The sequence below is a fragment of the Asterias rubens genome, chromosome 1, assembly GCF_902459465.1.
Source record: "Asterias rubens chromosome 1, eAstRub1.3, whole genome shotgun sequence".
Lineage (NCBI taxonomy): Eukaryota > Metazoa > Echinodermata > Asteroidea > Forcipulatida > Asteriidae > Asterias > Asterias rubens.
The window spans coordinates 8,734,812-8,760,121 of record NC_047062.1 but is presented as its reverse complement, the minus strand read 5'-3'; the positions used below and the strand labels follow the sequence as shown (position 1 = coordinate 8,760,121).

At 36.9% G+C, this 25,310-nt stretch overlaps 1 protein-coding gene across 1 annotated transcript; it reads left to right on the top strand.

Moving 5' to 3' along the window:
* Window positions 1-257: 257 nt before the first annotated feature.
* LOC117296178 lies at window positions 258-16,477 on the top strand. Its single transcript, XM_033779067.1, has 12 exons — window positions 258-438; window positions 1,709-1,809; window positions 2,136-2,203; window positions 3,315-3,526; window positions 6,323-6,381; window positions 10,823-10,931; window positions 11,342-11,466; window positions 11,829-11,987; window positions 13,404-13,436; window positions 14,803-15,356; window positions 15,870-16,043; window positions 16,258-16,477. Exons 1-12 carry the CDS (start codon window positions 258-260, stop codon window positions 16,475-16,477), a joined length of 1,995 nt encoding a protein of 664 aa, XP_033634958.1.
* The last annotated feature ends 8,833 nt before the right edge of the window (window positions 16,478-25,310 follow it).

Below are 25,310 nucleotides of genomic sequence, written 5' to 3'. Positions count from 1 at the left end.
GGGGCGCAGGGGGGGGGGGGTAGTCAAAAGGCATTTGCTGTAATCTAGGCTATTCAAAGGAAATTTCGGATTTCCAGAAATGATGAAGTTGATTTTAAAAAAACGGTCCTTTCACTCGATCGTTTCCAATCATTTTGTTTCACGTGCAGGGGCGGTTTACGTCCCTTAGGCCAGCCAACAGCAGCAAGCTTGTTGCATCTATAATCTCCCCTACGACTGTTTTATTAACTATTCGCAAGAGCCGAAGTGCATCGGCGATGTCTCTACTCCAACTGGAATTGGAACAGCAAGCGGTGGATCACCAGCAGAGCCCAATGCACCGCAGTGAGAGTTTACCATCAGGGATCGTTGCAGAGCACTGCGGGGCAATCCAAATGACTAGAGATGCAACGGGGAGGAGTGAAGATGGAATCTTGGCTGTTGAGATGAACAGAAGCCGTACAAAAACTGATTGTAAAATATCAGAGATATACAGTAAAGATCTGCAAATGGTAACATTTCAACAATATTAACTAGTTGGGGCCTTTGGTTGGCTCACCACGCCGAAATTAAACGTGCACTATTTTTCAAGAGTTTTTTTTTATCTTCTTTCCCCAGAACAGTTTGTTAGGTCACTTCGCTTCTTTAGATAAAAACTTACATTTAAATTGAAAATCGTTCCTATTTACAAATGTCTAAGATATCATTGCTGAAAAGGTACAAGTTTTCTTGTGGATTTGAGTAGCCGAAATATTTTCCAACCACACAAATTAATGTCACGAAACGCAGAAAACTACGCGGTTCTGATTGGTCCATAGTTTAATTAATTGTTGATCGTGTGAGGGCGCTATGCACATGCACCGTCAATTTGCTCACATAAACAGGCTGAAGACCAGTCTAAAGAAACACTCTATTATTGGCTGAACATGTGTTTTCGTTTGTTACTAATTTTAGGAAGAAGAACGGAAAGAATTCAAAGTGGAAGTTGCGACTTTAGAGAAAACAGTAAATCATATGAAGGTATCGTATAAGATAAGACTGAAACTTTGGGTAGACCACAGAGTCACCAAGTGGGGCTTTTTTATCTACCCTCAAAAAGTCAAATGAAGGCGTTTTTATGTGTGTGTGTACGACATTTTATGACAGGTTTCTATTTTGTCTTTTGCCAATTTCATACAACCTTTCCTAAAAACTTGACATATAAAGTGAATTTTCCTCACATGAAATACATTTTAGTTAGATAAAAGTTAAAGGTATTGTACACGTTTGGTAATTGTCAAAGACCAGTGTTCTCACATCCCATCATAAGCATACAATAACAATCATGTGAACATTTGGGCTCAATCAGTCATCGAAGTTGCAAAAAAATGATGAAAGAAAAAACACCCTTGTTGGACGAATTTGTGTGATTTCAGATAGGAATAAAGGACTTCTTCTACTTAAGCTAGAAGTCTTTTAACGTTTTAGTGAGAAATTACTTCTTTTAAAAAAATCTATGTTACTTCAGCAGAGGGAGTCGTTTCCCACAATGTTTTATACTATCAACAGCTCTCCAATTCTCGTTACCAAGTAAGTTTTTGAGTTAATATTTGTTTTGAGTAATTACCAAACGTGTACCTTCCCTTTAATCCCAATCAGCCTGGTGTGTGAAAAGTAGACTACCAGTATGTAGATAAGTCTTATGATTTTTCATAGTTTTTTCATTTTACCTATATTAATTTATTTAAAGCATTAATTATTGAGTTGAGACAGGATCTGGATCTGGATCTGGATCTGGATCGATACTGCAATCAATCTCCCAATGTAGGGATGTATAGGTTCATGGCTGCAGTCAGTGTTCATGTTTCGTGTTAGAATAACATTTATCGGATGTGACTGTGTAAGCCAGGCTGTAAGCCAGTAGAAAATAGTGATAAACCATGCTCAATTGTTGGCGTTTAGACACATATTGTACTTATTTTGGTAAAAGCTAACTAAATCAGCTGTTGTGTAACGGTGTACTGATTTTTTTTTCAGGTCAGGTTATAGATTTTGTTATATCGAATATGACTTCATGAGGGAAGTAGGGTTAACATTAAATGGCTTCCCCATTTAATAAAAAAAAATAAATGTAATGAAAAATGCTTGCCAATAATTACCCTCGTGCTTACTTTTAGACCCACATTGATACATTGGAAGGACAATTGAAGGATGAAGTACACAACAGTCACCTACTGAGAGAAGAGTAAGCTATGTCTGCATGTTTTCCCATGTCTGTCAATTTCATCTTTCGCCATAAAAAGCTCTTTAAAACAAGTCTTTTCTTGTTAACCAGTTGTCATATGTTTCATTTTGCTTTCAGTTATTGAGGTGTCTTTCAATAATACTTCATGGGCAATTCTAACAAAATTGTGTTATTTTCAAGCAATTCTAACAAAATTGTGTTATTTTCAAGCTTTTAATTTTTTATTTTATTTTTTTTAACATAATTTTTATACCCATCATGTAATCCTTCAATGAAAAAATGTTTGTTTAATTACAATCAAATCAATAATAATACAGGTTTTAAATATAGCGCCTTTAACAAAGATCAAGGCGCTGAACAATTAAACATGAACTATGCAAAGAAACAAGAAAAACTTAATAAAAAATGATTGGTCTCATGACCTCACTCAGAATGAATGCCTTGTAAGCAAATATTCTGTTGAGAATAATCAAATTTCATCTGAATGGGTCGGTCACCTCTTGCGCAAAACTGCTCCGAGACATTACAATGCTGACGGAGAATCTAGACAATATGGTGACAAAGTGTAATTAATCTTCCGTGAGTTTATTCACTATTGTGAGTTAGGATTTTACAATCCGCTATTCAAGATTGATCTTAAGAAAACAGTTGGACAATGACTCCATTGCTTTTAAATTGCTTTGTATATTATGACGACACAATACAAGTCACTTAGGTGACAACTCAAATTTAAATTTGCTTAAAATGAAATTAGGCTGAGACAGTAGTGTTACAAGACATTTTTTTTAAATTATATATATATGCATATTTTTTGTTTGATTGATTGATTACTTGATTGATTTTTTGTTTTTTATCATTCTTTTTATTTTGTTTGGGGGGGGGGGGGGGTGTGCTTTTGATATTATCCGACCATTTTCTGGGGGCAAGGGTTGTGAGCCCCAGATTTGTTATCTTAACCACAAAGAAAACCAATTTGAATAAGACTGGGATAAGAAGCTTTAAGATAGATTTACAATCTTAAGAGAAATCAGCAGTTGGCAACATCACCTTAGCCAGAGAGAAGAAGAGATTGACTTCAGACTAAATTTCTGACGTTATTATCTCTTATCAGATTAGAGGCATCCAGGAAGCTGTGCTGTAAGCTCCATGAAACTTGTTCCCGTGGTGACGTGGCTAGATCCGTGCTTAATGTATCTCAATCAGCGACGACGACGGAGTCACTCCCAGTCAAACACAAGTCTGTGCAAACTCTGCTGACCACTGATAATGAAAATGGATGTGCGAGGCAGCCTTTATGCAGAGAGCAAATCAAGCAAGTCCGAGGTAAAAAAAAAAAAAAAAAAAAAAAGAGAAATTGAAGGCGTATAATGGAGGCATGGAGATTGAATAACGATTGATATTGTTGTGGTTCTTCTTTGACGCAGTCGCTCAGCGTTGTTAACTAACTGGTCATGTGCGGTGGCATAACCAGAGATTTCTACTTGGGGGATGGGGGTCAAGCAGGGGGGGGGGGGGTGGTGAATGCACCAAACCAAAGCATTATTGTGCATTTTTTCCAAAAAGGGTGGGAGGCAAGGGCTCTGGGGAAGCCAGGGTGCTAAGTGTGTGGGAGGGGGTGTTCCTGTCATTTTTTGTGAGTGCAAATAACAGCAAATCATGAGATAACCTCTTAAAGATAAAATAATTTAAATTAATAAATTGAAGTGGAAACTGATTTGGTATGATTGATAGGCCCTACAATCAGTGTTTCCACTTCACTGGTCGATGAACTATAATCAAAAAGAGTAACTTTGGGGTTGAACAAGGAGTAAAGACAAAAACAGGTGCTTGGACCAAACTTTACGAAGCATGGTAAAAACTTACATTGGGATTGCAATGCTACACAAATGCACATAATACTCGATGACAAAAGCTCAGTTGCACTTCTTCGTGGCAAATAACTGATGCAATCATTTTCAGAGTTTTTTTAATTGGAACATAGATCTTTTGGCGACAATAGGTTTTCTGTTGCCCTTCAAAAAAAGCCACTTCAAGATACAGTACACACAAAACTAAGACACTATTAAGGTTGGGTAAATTTGGGTAAATGATACACCCAAACCAAACAGTGCACTGCTATATTTTGAGATATGGAGGACACAATTACGAGGGCGCTGTTTGGATTGGCTTTAGTCTGTCTGTATACACCTGTCTTTGCTTTACACCCAAACCAAACAGTGCACTCCTCAACCCTTTATGACAGCAATTTAGCAGGGGTCCCTTGCTTTGTTTGAACAAGGTTGTGAAGTTTGACCTAGTTGCACTACATGTGAAAGTAAAAACAAACGTGTAGACTGTCCAAGGTCCCTTGTGAAATCTTAAATTGGACTGTCCAAGGTCCCTTGTGAAATCTTAAATTTGTCGTCCTCTCATGGAGAGTAAAAACATCATTGTCCTTTCATACGATGTGAATTTGATAAAAGTTCACAACCATGCTAAAACCTAGCAAGGGACCCCTGTTAAATTGCTGTGGTGTGAAAGGGCTTAAACAGTGTCCAACATTATCTCAAAAAGGCTCATGTTGAACAATATTTTTTACGAGGGACCTCGGTCGCTACAAAAAAAAAAGTTGTCTTTTCACAAGAGGTACATTTTGTAATATATTTACAACCCTGCTAAAATTTAGCAGTGGACTCTTGCTAAATAATTGCTCCTGTGTAAAAAGGGCTTAAGAGTTCACAGGGTGAATATCTAACTCGATAAAATAAGTAGCTACCAAACTTAGCATGAAGTGATGTTTCTTATGTAAACGCATCGTTGATAATTCTAGGGTAGGGGCCTATGTCTTTACCATTGCTGGAATTGACTTTAATTTTTCTTAAAAGTCTATGGTAAATAGATTGACGAATGAGAGGAGAGGTCTGTGGAAAAACTTCATTCCTCATCTGTTGGCCTGGTGACATGCCAAGGAATGGTATCTGGGTGTATCTTTTTAAATCATTTACATTCAATATTCAGGCCTGGGCGTTGTTCTGAAAAAACTATTTACTGGTCCTTGAGTGTAATTCTAGTCTGTCTGAAATGTTTTAAAGAGATCAGTGTTTAAAGGTAGGGTCATAGATTGTTTTGTTTTTCAACTTTCATGATGATTTAAAGGCTAAATTGTCAAGGAAGATACAATCCAATCACATGTGTAAAAGTTTCATCTGAATACAGTTGTCTGCTTGTTGACAAAACAGCAAAAAACTGTCACAGAATTCTCATAAAGAACGCCGAATCCATCCACGTATAGCGAGGTGACAACAAGTACCAATCGCATCTCTGGCCACAAAATTCGTGAATGGACACCAGCCCTCAGAAATCTGAGGAATTATTCATTCATAAATCGCTTTTTTTTTCAGATTCAAAAGTTTTGGGGTGAAGTATTATCCAAAATGAATTTCTGGGAAGAAACTTTCTCAAAATTGTTTTTACTATTTACCATCTTCTCGCCAAGTAATATTGTATGTCATTAGTTTTTGGTTCAACTAAAGGCAGGGTACATTATGATAATTGTCAAGGACCATTAGGCCCTAAGCTCACTTTGTGTATCCCAACATCTGCAAAACATAAACCTTTAAAAAATTGGTCTCAATTGGTCATTGAAGTTGCAAGAGAATTATGAAAGAAAAAACACCCTATATAGTTGCACAAATTTGTGTGCTTTTAGCTGATGTTTTGGGTGTGAAACTTACCTCTTTCTCAATAACTACACTACTTCAATGATCCCAGTGCTTCTTACCAAAAGTTGTGAAAAGCCTTTATAGTCATTATCTTGAAGAGTAACTCCTTACATGATTTATGTAGCACTCTAAAAATAGTGTAACCTATCTTCTGCTATTTGGAAACATTATGTGACAACTAGGTTATTCAGTTATGAAATTCCATCAAGAGCTAAAAATGTTTTGGTAGTTTTAAAAATAGACACTTGATTTATGTCATGAACAATTCATTCATTCTTCTGCAGAAAGCATTGCTGTTGCTCTAATTTCATTTCATGAAATAGATTGTGATTTGAACAGACTTTGCAAATTATCTGAATGTTCGTTATTGCATTCAAGGATGTGACGTTTTACTTTTTTTCTCTTCTTTTTGGCCCAGTTTCAAGTGCAGCGAGTCAATACAAGGAGGCAAGGATAGCTGAGGAATATCAAGACAAAGTAAAGACTCTTGAAAATAAGGTATAACCAGCTTTCTTATTCTAAGAATATGATGGGATGGGGAGGTTGGGGTCACAGGTTATAAGAAGATGTTTTAGAAATGATCAAAAGTCAGTCTGCCAGTTACAACATTACCAATCCCCCCGGGGTTGATTTCACCAAGAATTAGGACTACTCTTATCTTGAGCTCACCCTAACTTAGGACTTATCTTAAGTTTCAATATCTCCTAGGACTAGTCCTTGCCTATATTCTTTGTGAAATTGGCCCCTAGATATAAATATATAAAAAAGGTTTGTACAAATGGCCCTAAATGCAGTTTTCGTTGTGTGACCCTACCCCCTTCGTAACTGTCACAGCAATAATAACTGTTCTCAAACAATGTAATTGAGATGGTGCTTTGGGAATTTGGTGGGGGGGGGAACTGATACCTTATAGTTATTATTAAAAATTATCAAGATAAAGTGTAAAACATGATGTTACTGTAATGAGAATAAGACATGTCGGAAGAAGAATAAATGATGTAGCTAGGGGGGGGGGTATTATGTGCCTGTGCACTCCAAAATTAATAATAATAATATAATAATAAGACTTGTAAAGTGCACATATCCAGCCTGCTGGGTGTTCAAGGCGCAGAAATTGATGTCTATTGGCAGAAAATACCCCGTAGAACAAATAGTGCACCTTAAAATATGTACCTTATTTGATTGTCACTGCTTCTCCCCTATGAAATAACTGCAATTATGATCACCACTTCAGAGCATAATGATTGGACAAGGTCATCGTCTTGGCCTCGTACTTGACACATTTCAACCAAGAAATGATTACCATTAGATTACGTCTTATGTTTCAGAAAAATGCTTGCATTATTTATTGCCAGGGGCCGCTGAGCTAAGATTGATCTTTGAAGCACTGAATCAATCTTAATTGCTAAGCAAGTGTGACTTCACAATACATATCACTATGGGGATATTAACAACTCATATCAAAGGGAACTTTGGTTTTTGGAACCATTCGATTGTTTAAAGCCATTGCACATCATCGGTAAACAGTATTGTCCAAAGGCCCACACTTTGTGTATCACAACTTATATATAAAATAACCGACCTGTGAAAATTTAGGCTCAATCGGTCATCGGGAGAAAATAAAGGTAAAACCCACCCTTGTTTCCGCACGTTTCACCGTGTCATGACATGTGTTTAAAATAAATCCGTTATTCTCAATATCGAGAATTGATACTTGTTTAAATGTTTTCTCAAAAAGTAAAGCATTTCATGGAATAATATTTCAAGGGAAGTCTTTCACCATTAGTACCTTCTGTGAACCCTGTAAGTTATTTGTAAATATGTGAACTTTTAATTTCTGTTCTGTTTAGAAAGTGTCCAATGGCTTTAAACCCTGTATAGATATATAGAATAAAAACAACCTGTGAAGATTTATTTCAATAGGTTGTAGCAATTTTGAGATATTGCAAAAAATCATGGGGCAGTTAAGCACATGCAGTAAAAATAATTGTTATTTGAATTCACAATATCATTGTGAGAAAACTGTTATAAACATAATGTACCTTGTTTGAAACATGGCCATGGCACCAGCAACTTGTTTGAAAATGTCTATTTTGGGGATCCTGTATAGACCTGGTGTTTGTTTTTTTGCACTGCCTTTCACCTGTGCAGACCCCAGTCGATTTCGACTGGAATCTTGCGTGGATTAGGTTATCTGTCCCTACTTGATTATGTGTGCTTCCCAAGTTGGAGTTATCCTCCCTCATCAAAAAGTAAACAATCTTCTTATTTTGTTCATTCATCCAGTTTTTGGGTGCTACGCTGTTGGAGGTTTGTGGTATAAATGTATAAATACTTCCATTAATATATAAAATAAAAAACAACTTTTATGAAGAGTTTTTTTAAAAGGATGAGGATTATTTTATTGGCAACAAAACTTTGGGGTTGGATTCGGTATACACAAAAAGTTACAAAATATATCACATACACCTTAAAACCAGTAATTAATCTATTTTACAAAATTGTTGCTGAGGTTAGAAAAAACTTTAAAAAAAATCAAATTTAAAAATGGCCTGTTAAAAATGTATGTATATTTCATGCGTTTGTAAGCAAAGAAAAATAAGACCTTATTTTCATTGACCTTTCAAGGATATTAATGCCACAGGCACATTGCCTTCTTTCCGGTCTTCACTTTAGACAGAAATTTAAAGAAGAACTAACTCAAGATGAGGTGTTGAGATTGCCCATTACACACGTATATGAATACCTTTCACTGTCAATTACCCCTGCTCCAATTTGCACCAAGGAGTAACGGGCGGACAAAAAGAAAGTGACAAGCACGTTGTGATGTTTTAGACCTGAAGCACAGGTTTATTGAAGGAGAGGGGGAACAGGACACTGGCCAAACAGTAAGAGGCGATCTGAGACATCTTCTTTGCTGGATATGAGTCCAGTGACATTAGAAGATAAATTAAGACATCCGAAACCATGCCTTTTGACATTGTCAAGAACACAAAAAAACAAAAAACAAAAACTAGGTGGGCTCCTACAAACTCAGACAAATAAAGCAAAGAAAATCAACAACACACATTCATGGAAACAAAAAAACAATCAATCATAAATATGAAAAAAAAATTACATACATTTGGGTAAGTTTCAGAAATTAAAAGCGCTGTTTACACTAATCACAAATATTTGTTTACATCTTCCTAAAGTTATTTTTTTTTCATTGTGATTTGTGAGGGACATGAAGGTATCAGTCTTTCAAATAAAACCAAAAAATTGAAGAAAAACAAATTCTTTTCATTCTGAACGATAGCAGCCTTTTACTGTATTTTGACCCCAACGGATTGTAAAGAAACATGATTAGGTCAAGTATTCACACAGCTACACAGGCTGAGCATATTAGATTTATAAGTAAAATTTGTTCTGTATGTTGGCGGATAGATGTTTCATAGTATAAACATTTTTAATTAAAAACTCAGTTAAGTAAATTGTTGTTTTTTGTGGTCGGCAGCTGCAGTAGGGCAGATGCGGAGAGTTTAAAGTGCCTTTAAACTATTTAACAAGAAGAGAACAAATCTACATCCAAACATGCCTCCTATCCCTCTGCAATTTGATATTACAGGACACCTAAGAATTTACTTGTTTCCCCTGGCCATACAAACTCGGTATTACTGAATTTAAATCACTCCTAATCAGCCGCGTGTGAAATGCAATCAAGTCGTTTGCATCAATTCCATACAGTACCATGAACTACTTCTTATTTTTTTAATACTAGATTCAACATGGCCGACGTAGTTTACTTCAGGGCAAGCAGTGGATCATTTTCGTCAGGGTCATAATGTAACCTAATAAAAGAGTGGGAATTTTTTCTTTCTTTTGATAATTTGATGTAAAAATAACACACCACTGAATTCTGATTAATTCACACATGTGTTTCAATTAATAATGAGACTACTGTCATGTTAAATCATTTGTTGTTGTCATTCAAATTGAGGTTTTTAAAGGTTAAGGTAATAAACAGGATTGGTCAGGATGAAATATCATTGTTTATAATTTTGAGCTTAAAGCTTAAAGCCATTATACCTGTTCGGAACAGAAAAAAAAAGTTCACAGATTTACAAATATCTTACAGGGTTTACAGAAGGTAATGGTAAAAGACTTCTCTTGAAATATTATTCCATGAAATGCTTTACTTTTTGAGAATAAATTATAAATTCTCGATGTCGAGAATTACGGATTTATTTTAAACACATGTCGTGACACGGCGAAACGTGCGGAAACAAGGGTGGGTTTTCCTGTTATTTTCTCCCGACTCCGACGACCGATTGAGCATAAATTTTCACAGGTTTGTTATTTTATATATAAGTTGTGATACACGAAGTGTGGGCCTTTGGACAATACTGTTTACCGAAAGTGTCCAATGGCTTTAATGATGATGAAGTTCATACATGAATCATTTTCTCTGTGAAATATTTCCCTCTAAAATAGGACAATGCATATTTACATGCTGAAACTTGTGCATGGCTTTTCAAACCCAAATTTTTACAGGTTTGTTATTTCATGTTCATAAATAATGAGGTTTTATTCTACCTGCAACTATTTTGTCAGCTCTACCAATCCTGTTTTTTAATAAGTGTAATGTCTTAAAACCGAAAGCTGCTTCAATGTTAGAATATTTTTATATTTTAGATTCAGATTTGTTTTGTACTAATTTTTCAAGAGCTAGAGTCCTTATGAAAGACTGGAGAAAAAGTTAAAAGTGTATGACCTCATTAGGCCAACACAATTCAAATTCAATTTAAAATCTACATAAAAACAATACTCTGACAATACTAACCACCACAACCTGTGATTAATTTATTCATTCATTTAGTCATGTTATCCCCTGACACGATTGTTATCGCAGTTTTTTTTCCCCGTTTTTAATTCTCAGATCAGTGATTTACAACAGGAGTGCAAAGAGAGAGATTACCAGGTGATGAAGATAACTCATCAGCTCTCAGAGTTCATCCACCGAAGCACTAAGCTAGAGGCAGAGCAGGGTATTAAGTCAGCTTAGTATTACATCTAAATTCATGAATTCTAAATAAGTCTATTTTTTTGTTGGTGAAATGAAAGCACTGATTGCGGCAACGGTGTTGATTATCGGTGTGTGTCTTATCACTCGTTGCGACAAGGTTGTAAATTACATCACTGATTATAAAGAGCTGCTGCACAAAGCTTGCATCATCTTTTTGGAATGAATTAAAAGTATGATACCGCATTAAAAGTGTTGCCAGAAATCAGGCGCATGGCATTAGGTTGGTTATTTAAGTGAAATGTTTTAAGAAATCGCATTCTGCTAAGCAGTTAAGAGGAATTGAGTATGATTTTCTGGATGGGTTTATTTTACAATTTTAGTCTGTTTTTCGAGAGTGTTTCAAGTAACTATTGATGTGCTTTCTTGGTGCAGTGTCACTGAAAGATAATTTACGACGAGCGAACAACAGAGTGAAGTCAAGAGAGGAGCAACTGGTGCAATCTCAAAAACTTCTGGAGAAGACGATGCTCGAGTTAGACACAGAACAAGAATGCAAGGTTAACCAAAATAAGTGATTTACAGCCAGTAGAAAAACAGATAAATACATGTTTTTTTCAAGGAAACATTTCATTGGTTTCTGTTACCAAAATTACATGAGGATGTTTTTTAATGCTTGTTTTAAAAAAAAGTACAAATTGTTGACACTTGTCTGACAAACTTGGTAAACTTTGAAAAAATAAAACTGAAAGAAATGAAGAAAAAAACTGGTGACAGCAATAATGCTCTGAGGAGGGCAGTCTCCATTGTATGCAATTGAGGAGTCCAACCTGGGCTTTTTTTGACTGGTCTAAAAAAAATTGCAATGTTTGCAGATATCACAAACTAGCAACTTATGAGTTCGATCTTTATGAACTTATAGACCTCCTCGATGAAGAAATGTGCCAAACTAGAAGAGCAGTCTGCAGAGTATGAGCATGAACTGGCCGAGTTAACTGAAGAACTGAGTCTCAGCAATCATAAATGCAGACAGTTAAATCGAAGGATTCTTCTTCTGAATGACTCACTAGACGACAAACGGGTAAATAATTGGTCTCCTTGATCCATAGAGTTATATATAAGAACTAGAGGGCGCACTGGCCTATATACGCGCTCCAGCATGCGCGCAGGCGGCCATTTTCTAAGTTGACAAAACTTGCATCTCACAGCATGTGTTTGTGCGGCCATTTTGTAAGTTGAACAAACAGCATCGCAAGAGCGTTCAATAAAAAAACCCTCAAACGTGTATTTCATATTCAACGCGCGTGCAGAATGACGCACTTGTCATCTTGCGGTCCCGTGGCGTTTGTGCACGAAGCATCACTCGTGCGCCCTCTAGTTCTTATATATAACTCTATGCCTTGATCTATAGTCTCATTATTGTCTCAATGGGCATGCAGTCTAGAAACTAGACCCAAGTTTGACTTGGTCCAGTTACATAGAGCTGCTTAAGCAGTAAACTCTAAAGAATTTTTTGCTAAGCAAACAAAATAAAGGCAGTGAACCTGAATTGTAAAAGTACCTAAGACATAGTGTTTTGGCTGGTAAGCTATTTCTGGTATAAGCAAAGATACTTATTTTTGTGCATAAGCAGCTTTAGAAATGCTCGTCTCAGAGTAGAAAGAGGTTATATGATCTACAATCCCGACAAAAGTGCTGAGGACACTTGTAATACCTTTCCCAACCCCCTCCCCCCTCTTACTACCTCCCCCCCCCCCCCAACTCAATTCTGTTAATCCCAGCTGAAGCGCAGACAGTACAGTGAGAGACAACATTGACCAGTGGCCTGGGGGAGGGGGAAATGAGATATGACCAAGATTGTAGATTGCAGCCAGCTCATATAGCAGAGATTGTAAGACCCAGTCAGCTCAAAGCAGAAAGGACTTTTAAGGCATACACACAATGGGGTATAAGTCCTTTCTGCTTTGAGCCGCTGGGTCTTTCTACTACTACTAGGTCTTAAGTCCTTGCTGCTCTGAGCTGACGGCTAGGTCTTTCTGGGTCTAATTATAAGTCCTGCCTGCTCTAAACTGATGTTGTTGGTTTAAAAAAACTCAACACAGTTTACCTTTATTTTCAACCAATGCTCAATTTTATAGACCTGCTTAGCAATTTTGTCTAGCTAAGCACAGCAAAATTAAGGCTACCAAAATAAGGTTACCAGCTAAAACAACATTCCGCAAGTACCTTCTGTGACTGGTATTCATGCTCAGTTTTGCTTAGCAGAAGTGTAAAGCAACGTTGCTGCTTAAGCAGCTCTATGAAATTGGGCTGAGTAGTTTCTTTCACCTCCGTGGACCCCTTTTTGATATAAGCCTCTTACCACAGCCATGTTGATCAGGTTTTCTGTCCCTAAGGATTTCCTTTTTACTTTTTTAAAAACTTCTCATATTCATCCTGTTATTGGCGCTTAAACTTCTAGATGTAATGAAATAAGTTTATTTTGTATATCCTCCAGGGTGAAGTCTCACAGAAGGAAACTGATCTTGAGGTTTGTAAAAGTCTTTATTTTACGGAACTTATCAATCATTCATTCATTTGCATGTGTTGCATTATAACGTAATTACTGTGTAACCTTTCTCAACTTCTTTTCCTTGACATAATTTGTGGTCATTCAGTTAAGAGGAAACACAATTTTCTTTAAGATTGCTTTTTACAATGGGTTTCAAATTTGCTTTGGAAAATTGGAAGTTCACTCCTGTCTTCATGTCTTTAAAAAGAGACCCGTGTTTTCAAGGCACTGTACACATTTGGTCATTGTCAAAGACCAGTCTTCTCACTTGGTGTATCCCATCATAAGCATACACTAACAAGCCTGTGAAAATTTGGGCTCAATTGGTCATCGAAGTTGCGAGAAAATGATGAAAGAAAAACACCCTGTTGGATGATAATGTGTGCTTTTAGATAGGAGTAAAAGACTTCTAATTTTCTTATTTTAGCGAAAAATTACCTCTTTCTCAAAAACTATGTTACTTCAGAGGGAGCCGTTTCTCACAATGTTTTATACTATCAACAGCTCTCCATTGCTCGTTACCAAGTCAGTTTTTAAGTTAATATTTATTGTGGGTAATTACCAAACGTGTACCTTCCCGTTAATCTCCAGCGGTTAAGGCCCCAGACTCAAGCTCTGGTGTTTCTGATCACCAAAGTCTTAACACTTGTGTCCTTAAGCAAGTCACTTTTAAGTGCACTCTTATTGCTTATTAGGTTCTGTGTGTTGTGTATTGCACATAAAAGAGCCCACTACACTTATTGTTAAAGCCATTGGACACTTTCGGTTAACAATATTGTCCAAGGCCCACACCTCGTATATCAACTTATATATAAAATAACAAACCTTTAAAAATTTAGGCTCAATCGGTCATCGGAGTCGGGAGATAATAACGGGAAAACCCACCCTGCATGGTTTCCCCACGTTTCGCCATGTCATGACATGTGTTTACAATAAATCCGTAATTCTCGACATCGAGAATTGATAATTGTTTTAATGTTTTTCTCAAAAAGTAAAGCATTTCATGGAATAATATTTCAAGAAAAGTCTTTCACCATTACCTTCTGTAAACCCTGAAAATTATTTGTAAATCTGTGAACTTTAAACAAAAATTTTTGACTGAAAGTGTCCAATGGCTTTAAGAGAATGGGTTGGCCCTCGGTGTTTTCTGGTATGGTTGGCTGCAGATTGCACCACAGCACTATTCCAAAAAATAGCCCCGCAAACATTGTAGCACTTTGTGATAAAGCGTTATTATGTAAGAAGTGAGTATTATTGTTAAAGAAATTATTGTTGCCGAATTCAGCAGGCATCAGGAATAATGTGTCCGAAATAATGATTTCATGAATTTTTATTTTATTTACAGACTAAAAACACCATCTTAGAAGCAATTAAGACAATTGCTTACACCTCCCCATCACCCAGACCAGGTAGCTGCCCCTCACACACGCCCAGAACGGATCATTCCTTCTCGTCCTACACCACCCCAACAAGAGCACAGAGGAACATTGATCACCATTCAGTCATTGAACAAAGAACTCAACTCTTGACCCACAGGCCACACCCACCGAAAACGTCCAACCAACCATCTCCTTGCTATTCCTACACCGCTGATGATTTGCATAATAGCGAAAGTTCCAACAGCTTCGTGGAAAGTCAGCAGAGTGACAAGCAAATGTGTGATGGAGATTCTAGTTCAGATGCCAGTAGTCAGTATCAGAGTACAGTGTGCGAAAGTTTAAACTCAGAGGGTCTAGATGCTGATGATGAAGGGGGGTTGGATGTAGAAGAGGAATGCTGCGAGGCGGACCTTCAAGAAGGAGGCGGGGGAGAGAGAGCGGTCAAGTATGGAGTGGAGGCTGAAGGACTGCTGCTAAGAAAACATGAACAGGAGAACTACGCCATGCGATCAAGAAACAGGTGCTTAAAGGGTTTGGATACCTTTTGTAGATCAAGTTTTTGGCCATGACATGAATCCCTACTCACTTTAAAATTAACACGTTTGTAGTATAATTAACCTGTGTAAGTTTCAGCTTCTTTAGTAGCCAATCCTAGTACACATGTTCTTTGGCTTAATTTCATATCTGAAGGATGGGCAAATAGCTAGGACCTTTATTTAATCATTCCTCCTCAGGTATTGACTCACTAATCCTTGGAAAGTCTCATTGTTAACCAAAACAAAAGAGCTTGTGTTTCATCTCTATAGAGTTCAACTTTCACTGTTGTTTATGCCTTTGTTTACTTTCTTTTCTTGTAAGAGTTTAACAATTCAACTTAATTCATATCAACCTAATGCTGGTGTTTAGGCAAAATTATAAAGATTTTCAAATCCATTCCTCTTAAACTTTTTCTGCATACTCTTAGACTTGACTCAAGTGAACAAATTACTGTCAAAATAATGTGAAAAAATGTGTCCTGCTCCTCTCAATTCAGATCTTGGCATTACGTGTACATTGTACAGCACGGAACGCTCCTGTGGTTTTATGAGACCAGAGATCATAAAATACGAGGCAAGACTCTTCATAACGAACAACCGGTGGATCTGATGGACGCCTACGTCACTGTAGCGTTGGATTACAAACAAAAGAAACACGTCTTCAGAGTACAGTAAGAAAAACCTCAACTGAATTAATAAACTGAACTCACACAGTGCCGAATTGTTAAAGGATTGACAATGCAGTAGAAAAGAAGAACCCAAGAGGGCCCATGAGAGGCCGTCAGAAAAGCATTTTACGAAGGAAGTGACAACCTCTTAAACTTATATCTGCCTATCTTGTTTTTTTGCACCTCAAAGCTTTTATTGTTGTTGAATTCCCTGTAGGTTATCGAGTGGTCAGCAGTATATCTTTCAAGCGAGGGACGATCGTGAGATGTTGTATTGGGTCTGCTGTATGGACAGTGCGGCACGTTGCCAGACTGCTCAGTCCAATGGAATACCTCCATCTATTGGGACGGTTGCCGAACCCCAGATGGGATCCCCAAGCAAGAGCGACAGAATCAAACGAGTCATTAAGAGTAGTTTATCCGCCTTGAAAAAATAGACAGGAATTGAGGAAGTCTACATTGGGATCAAAATAAAAGTAGACAGGATGGCCAAAGTTGATGAAGAAAACAAGCAGAAGATGTTCCAGTCCACAGGAAAGACAAGGTTCACTAAATTGAAACAAGTAGTCAGAAACATGATTGGGATAGGATGAACAATAAGACATCTAATGAGTGGTAAAAAACTGCAAAAAACTAACAAAAGCATTGAACATTCACCAAACTGCTTGAAAGGAAGACATACTTTATACAAGGTAATTAGCTGGCAACATTGGCATGGGGAAGTGTCCCAGGAAACCACATGGAAACTTGACAACAAATACTCTGCCAAAAAGAAAAACTAGGTGCGCTCATCTGTCCGCAGCAAATAATTGACGTGTTTGACACATCAGACTGGGAAAATCTTCAAGTCTGAAGAGTTAAGCTTTAACAAGTCAACGGCTCAATATCATAAAGCACTAAGATTAATGTTAAAATGAGTAATCAATAATTACCCTTGTGATTTGTAATGTGACATCACAATTTGCTAAGCAGTTAAGATAGGTTTGCACTTTTAAGATCAATCTTGGTTCTTTGTTCTTTGAGCCCATGGCCCAATTGCATAGAGCTGCTTTAAAGCAGAAAATATTGCTTAACAACTTTTTGCTCAGCAGAACTTAGCAGGATATCACTCATAAATTGTACATGTGACTTGATAGTGTTGCTGGTTACCCTTATTCTGGTAAGCACAATTGTGTTGTGCTAAGCTACTTTTTGTGCTTAAAGACACTGGACACTATTGGTAATTGTCAAATACCAGTCTTCTCACTTGGTGTATCTCAACATATGCATAAAAATAACAAACCTGTGAACATTTGAACTCAATTGGTCGTCGAAGTTGCGAGATAATAATGAAAGAAAAAACACCCTTTAAAGTTGTGTGCTTTCAGATGCTTGATTTTGAGACCTCAAGTTCTAAACTTGAGGTCTCAAAATCAAATTCGTGGAAAATTACCTATTTCTCGAAAACTACGTCACTTCAGAGGGAGCCGTTTCTCACAATGTTTCATACTATCAACCTCTCCCCATTACTTGTTACCAAGAAAGGTTTTATTCTGACAACTATTTTGAGTAATTGCCAATAGAGTCTACTGCCTTTAAAGACACTTGACACCTTTGGTAATTGTCAAAGAGATAATAACTGAAGAAAAAACACCCTTGTCACTTGAAGTTGTGTGCTTTCAGATGTTTGATTTAGAGACCTCACACGTGAGGTCTCAAAATCAATTCAAATATTTTACTGAGAAATTACATCTTTCTCAAAAACTACGTTCCTTCAGAGGGAGCCATTTCTCAAAATGTTTTATACTATCAACAGCTCTCCATTGCTCGTTACCAAGTAAGTTTTGATGCTAGCATTATTTTGAGTAATAACCAAAAGTGTCCACTGCCCTTAAGCAGCTCAATGAATTTGGCCCTGGTCAGCGGAAAATAAATTGGTAACACCAAAAGACATCAAGTGGTTTAGAGTAAAGGAAGGGACATGGCCATGTCAACATAACAAAGAAAACCTAACCAATTTAAAGATAGGAAATGGTGTAATTTTTATGATGTCATTCTGGCAATGAAAATGAGAGACCCAATTGTATTGAGGCGACTAAAACACTTTGTAGAATTTTACAAATTTTTTTCTGATTTTTGTACATTCACTGTTTTTTTTTTACTATTTTTTACTATGGAAATACTAACCAAACCCCAGATCCCCCCCCAAAAAAAAAATACATACAAATAAAAAAGCCCAGAACGACAAACATACATCAAGCTTTTCTAGTCCAAGCATGGAGGTAGCTGGTCAAAGAGTGACAGAGTTATGTTGAACCTCAGTCTTTAGTTTCTCAGATCTTGAAGTGACAGCAGTGTGCTGAATAAACATAATAACATAACAAACTTATGGACCAGGGGGTGGTAGAGCTTTAATGTTATGCAAAAACAACCTTGATCCCTTTGAAAAACATATTCAAAAGAAGGTTCTCCCTTAAAGAAGTTGGGAAGACAAACAAAACCCGACAAATCTTATCACTAATGATTTCCTTGTTTCCTCTTCCTCAAATCTTTTTTTTATTTAAGAAAACTGATTTGTTCGGGCCTTCAAGCTTGCTTATCTTTCTACAAAATATCCTCGGGAGGAATCAAAAGATTTCAGTTTTGCTTTCATTTCATCAGAATGATTTTGATCAAACAGTCGCGCATGGTTGATTACATCGGTTTGCACTCATGTAAATTAATACATGCTTCATCACATTTCATGCCGATGTCTACGTCTGAACAGCAACTGTGAAATTCAACACCTGAGGGCTTATAGATCAGAGGTTCTTTTCCTCCAAGGTATGGCACAGCGTTGGAATTAATCCAATTTTAAAATTGACGTATGAATATTCAAAGGCTCGGCTTATGTCGGTTAAAGGACCAGTCACCCTGAACTGCTGGAAATGCTTGAAATACACTCATCATTGAGGCAATTGACAACTGAGCAGTTGCCTGCAATCACATTTTCTCCTTGCCTTGGCCAAATGTCACAGAGCTACTTGAAAACAGAATGTAGCACAAAAATGGAGCATGTGTCCCTTCCTGTATTATATAAGCCACATCATATTTGTTGGTGTACCAATTTATTTTCCATTGACCAGGGCCCAATTTCACAGCGCTGCTTAGCCGCCCATTTTGTGCTTACTGTGCGATTTCCATTTCATAGCGCTGCCAACCGTAAGCACATGTAAAACCATGCTAACCTTATGGTGCTTACCGCACGAAAATAAACGACGCCACAATGCAAATCCATTGTAAACGTGCAATATGGCCGCCCAATTTTTCTGCTAACCTGTGAAATACGCTTGCACCTTAGCAAATTTTTCTGCTACAGTAGGTACCAAAAATTTCTTATCTTTAAGCAGCGCTATGAAATTTGTCCCTCGGCTCAATTTCATAGAGCTGCTTAAGCACAACATGTTGCTCAGCACAATAACATTACGCTTTCCAGGATAAGTATAAGATAAACTACCATGTCACATGTACAATTTGTGACTGGTATCCTGCTCATTACTGCTAAGCAGAACATTTCAAAGCAATGTTTTCTGCTTATAAGCAGTTCTGTAAAATTGTGCTCGTGACATATAAAACATTACAAAACAGTGTGTTAAGTCACAGCTTCATGGTTTACTGTGGAATGTTTTAACTTTATGGTTGGGGAAACATCAAGCAGTATTTGTGTTTAGAGAAAATGTTGAGATGTTTTGATTAATTATATGACAATTTATCACAATGTTGTGCTATCTTTAACCAAAACCCCCACACACAATTAACTAGATATTTGTAGGCCTCAGTCATGATTATTTGGTTCTTGGAAAACGGTAAGAATATTTTGTTGAGTACAAAGGATGACCTACATGTACACATAGTAAAGGCTTTAATAGACATTCAGGCTTCTTAATCACAATTTCTGATTTATGCAAGGGAGGGAAACAAATTGGAAATTAGGCTCAAGTAAGAATACGGGTAATTCCATGCCTGGCTAGGCCTATAGTGCTCAAGTGCTCTTTGCTTTTGAGGACAAAAAAAAGAGTAGAAAGTACTTTTAAAAATTCAATATTCAGTTCAATTTCAATTCATTAAAGAAAAACCTACACTGTATTGGTGTGTCAGGGAGACACAGGAGACAGGACAAACTGGGTCCACTCATTCAATGGAAATGCCATCAAATTTCCACACCTTTGCCTTTCCCAGATAATCTAACAAGAACCACCGGAGAAAATTTGAGTGGTCCTTACAATTTAAATTGCTAACCAGATATGATTGCCATTCGTGTTTTTTTGCCAAAACAAATTCCCGCATATTCAAGTTGACAGGAAGAAACGCAATTTGGCTTGAAGCAATGTCTCGTGTGTCAGGAAGAAATGGCTCTAGTTTGCATGGCCTTGCACATAATGGAGAATATGTTAACACAATTATTTTGAGAGAGCACAGAGTGGAGCAAGCGAACGGGATGGTTCTTTTGGAGAGAGGGAAAGCCAGAATAAGACGGAGGCTTGATGTAGGAAAGGTTGTGACAGAGTACAGTCGACCCTAGCAATGATAAAGTGTTATCCTGTACAGTGTGAGGAAACACAATCAATGGGAAAACCAGAGTTACTCAAGAGAATTTGTAACAGGGCTTATTATTAAAGATAAGGGGGATACCTTGGAACATACATGTCATCAATAACCATATGGTTGAGTTAGGCTGTCAGAGTTACTTAGTGTGAAGCCAAGGAAGGAATCAATCCTACCTTCTGCTAATTTCATCTGTCATTTTTTTATTTTATGAAAAGGTAAATTAGTGAGAGTCTGCATTCTGGAACAATGATTCTTTCCCGGTATTCAAGATGTGATTTAAATTTGCACTTATACAGCATTGATGACACAATCTCAAATAGATAATACATTGACATAGAAATACGGGTGTTTTTTTTTTACCTGACAGCCATGTGTGTTAAACACTTTACTCAGTACTTTCCCCTTGTCCTGTGAAAGTAAACTCACAGGAAAACTTTAACATCTATTAAAATTACATTTTGGTTTTGTTTGGAGGGATCATTGGCTTCAGAGGAGTTCATTTTAATTAAAACTCGCCACTGAAATAAGTGGCAAGGTTAGTTAAAATATTGTATTAATTTTGTTTTTTACCCATACACCGATGTGTGTTGTAGCACTGTATACTCACATCTGGTGTATGGGTAAAAACCAAAATTACTATTCTTTATCCCCGATGCAAATTTAACATCTATTATATCAAATATTATAGGTTACATTTTCATCAGTGTCTGATCAGACAAGATAAGAATTTGTTGTGCATGTCATGACAGAACAAATCTTTCAGCAATTATGCACATGACATCATTTGAGGAGGGCTCCCTCACATACATGTCAAAATGAGGTTGTTCAATGGCCAATCCTGGGCCTAAGGGTGTACATATCTGTACATTTCCATTGTTTCAGCATCGGTTTACATACCTCTATAAAGTGAGTGGTATAAAATGGTGGCTGAATGACGTCAATCAATGCACACAGTCTACATCCATCATAATTTATACAGGAAATAAAAGCACTTTCATAATTGGTAACATTAAGTTGATGAAATAATTGGAGCTAGTCTTTTATTGTGTTAATCCTGATGCTTTGAGTGATGGCATCCTCTTAGGATGCACCAATATACCGGGTCCAGGCTGTAAAAACCAGGGGAAGTAATTATAGGGGCTTTCCTCTGAACTATTTCTTGGGTTGAAAGTTCACCTTTGTAAAGAGGTTGAAAGTTCACCTTTGTGGGCGTAGTCAGTGCAGAAGAAGAATTCATGGAACTTTATTGGCAATTGTTCAATCTCACATAAGCTGGACCTTGTTTACTAATTATTTTGGGCCAAAGATGATTGGGACCAAAATAGGGGCCTATGCACACAAGAATTATGCTCAACACAACATGGTCACGAGCCATTGACAATCACCACATGTACCGTTTGTGACTGGTACCCTGCTTAATTTTGCTTAGCAGAAAAATGTTTGGCAAACTATCATACTTAATGGGCCAGATTGGTTGGGAAAATATTACACAAAGTATTTTTTGAGAAATGGTTTCACTAATTTAGTAAACAATTGTAAGCATTGCAAGAAGATCAAATAAAATGAATGATTTATACATAACTATCTTCGTTTAACCGAGTATCTGAAAATGAACAATAAAAGAACCTCGATGACAAAGTACCAGAGATGTTGAAAGGCAATTTTGTACATGTAACTCAGAGACAACCAAACTCACAGCTTCAAAAGGAACATTACAAAAACTCAAATCTCTTTTAAAGACAGTCTCAAATTGGGCCCAGGGGTCGATTTCACAAAGAGTTAGGACTAGTCCTAACTTAGGACTAGTCCTAGAAGATATACAAATTGCATGGATAGTCCTAAGTTAGGACGAGTAACTGGTCCTAACTCTAGATAAGACTAGTCCTACTCTTTGAGAAATCCACCCCTGGTTGCCTGTAAATTGCCTCATGTGATATGGTCTCTCCAGCAGTAAATACATCAAACTATTCGGAGAATAGAATCAAATAAACATGTTTATGTCTAAAAAAAACACAAAGGATCGTACAAACTGTGTAATTCTTTGCTTCCTCTAAAGTCGTTATTACGCTAGAGCGACCATGGAAACCAATGCAATAAATGGTTGTTTTTTCCGTCATGACCCAATTTGATTTCAAACGAAAGGCATGCCAATTCTTAGGAATCGATGTTGACTGATTTGTGTTCGCAGCGAACAGAGATTCACGTCAGCATGAGATCTCGTAAGCACCCCTGATGGATTGCGCTTTATCAAAGGATCGTTATCTAGTGTTTGTTCTGATATCTGTATTTGGAAACTTGTTTGTTGATAAAGCTCAAAAACTCAATGTCCGGGATCAGGATGGTCCAAGAGAGACCAACAGGCAAGGCAAATTTGTTTCTGTCCCTTTTCCACGGCAAAGGCAGGTTTCCTGTGCCACTGGATCATTTACTATGCTATGGCTTTGCCAGTACGGGACCATAGAATCACCCCTAACATTTGCCCATTGGCCAAAAGCTAGTTAAATCAACCAGAACCAGTAAAATGTCTCTCTATGCGGCTGGCCAGTTCCTTTTTGACGACCATCCATGTTTGGATCCTTGACTAGTGAAAAAGCTCAAGGACGCTTACAGTCCTGCTGCCTAGTCAATGAAAGAGTTGAGGGCAAACCCTGTTAAGTACAGACTTATGCAGATTCATGAAATTGTGACCCAGGTGGTGATGTGTTCTCCATATTTTGAATACTGTTGATAAATACCAAAATACAGACACCTGTGTTTGGCAGGATGTAATTGTGGGTTTGTCATCACACCCAATAAAAAGGCCACACCTGTGCCAGCATGAATGTTGAATACAATGCCTCCAAACTATTCTAACGTATTGATTTTGTGGATTCTCTTATTGTCAGAATGATCACAACACTAATATAATCAATAGATTATGGGGGCCAGCCTTTATTTTATTGACTGCATACATTTGATCAGAGAGGGGGGGGGGTCAAAACAAAGAGATCAAGGTTTTAGTTATCTAGGTTATATACAGTCTGTGTTGTGACCTCATCACACCGACTACAATTAAATTCTACAAATGTGTTGGGAACAGGTTTTCAAAAATCAATTTGAAAAACTTTTCAAGGGGTTGTTGGATACAATGGGATATCAAAGTTTAAAACACCAAAAAAGTAATATCGATCGACACCTGTTATTGATTAAATACACTTTTTTTATTTATGAAATCCAGAAATGGACATCTTTTAAAAAATATCATGTCTGATAGATGGCATGGCGTACCATTTTCTGATGCCATTGCCAATAACAACTCAATATTCTGAATTAATCCTTGCTAAAAATGATAAAGAAACTTCTCTTTCTTCCAATAATTAATTCCCAATTCAAAGCTGCAATACACTTTCAACACTGACAATGCAAATTAGGCATCAATTCAAACCCTGGAGTATACTTGCTTATACTTAGAGATTAAAATGAACACAAAGGCTTCTCTTTTTTGAAACCAAAAATTGTTGCTTAAAATAACTGCATTTGTTAATTTCAACAACTTTTAGTGTCTTGACAAAATATGTGTAAAGCTATATAAACCTTTGCAAGTTTTAAAACACTTCATTATGCAATGCAGTTTAAGTAATCAAATTATTCCATACAACCAAAAACCTTTTATTTATATTATTAGGTACTTACAACTGTAATGTACACACCTGGGTTAAAGGTCAAGTTATCTACTTCTTGTATAAAAAAAAATACCGTCACATCGTATGTTTGGGAAGCAATGTCATGGAGCTGCTTACACACACAACTTGCTAAGCACAGACAGATCTTGCTTAGGGGAAATATGTTACCCATCAAAATACCATGTAAAGTACATTGTATGTGGCCGGTTCCCTGTTAGTGGTTGCTTAGCAAACAAATGTACTAAGCAGTAGTTTCTTGGCAGCTGTATGAGATAAGGCCCACAGGGCAAAATTTTATAGAGCTGCAAAAGAACAAAACATATCTAATAAAGCACAAAACAATTGTGCTTATCAGAATAAACTGCCATGTGACTGGTATCCAGCCTGCTCATGTATCTACTTATAAGCAGCTCTATGAAATTTGACCCAGATCTTGAAAGCAAGCAATATAACATGGCCACTGGTGGAGGACTTACCCCACGGCGGAATATAAACCTAATATTTCACCTAGAATAAATCTCTTGAAAAGACAAAATTAGCTTCAATCGTTAATTTTATGATGCTTATAATGCAGCAATCATGGTAGCAATACAAAGATCTATATAATGTCTAAATTGACTGTACATTTGTTCAAACCGAACTGTCATATTTCCATATTTAAGAAATAATAATAATCCTCAGTGAATTTGTTTTCTTGCTTGAAAAATGGAAAGAAAACAAATTCGCCGTTTCAAAATGCAATCAAAATATATACCAAATCCGAATGCAACTTTGTCCAATGAAAACTTGTTTCAAAACAAAACACAAGTACACAAAGTTTTAATGTACCATAAAAAGGGTATGCAGCACTAGACATGTCCGACTTTATGCAGTGAAAAATTAAATCTCCAAAAAGACACAAAACAAAACACAAGCAGCTTTTAATTTGCATCATTGACCATAAGTATCCCATTGAAGGCATGGGAGAAGGGGATTAGCCCATAAGAAGATTAGCAAGAGCTAATCACGCTGCTGGCAATATCTTTATGTATTTTAAAGAGGA

What these genes read in the sequence shown, in the direction of transcription:
- LOC117296178 (XM_033779067.1), top strand. Translation starts at nt 258, where the DNA reads ATGTCTCTACTCCAACTGGAATTGGAACAGCAAGCGGTGGATCACCAG. An exon ending in ACTCACTAGACGACAAACGG is followed by an intron (nt 11,988 to 13,403) that starts GTAAATAATTGG and finishes TATATCCTCCAG; the next exon opens with GGTGAAGTCTCACAGAAGGA. An exon ending in AGAAGGAAACTGATCTTGAG is followed by an intron (nt 13,437 to 14,802) that starts GTTTGTAAAAGT and finishes TTTTATTTACAG; the next exon opens with ACTAAAAACACCATCTTAGA.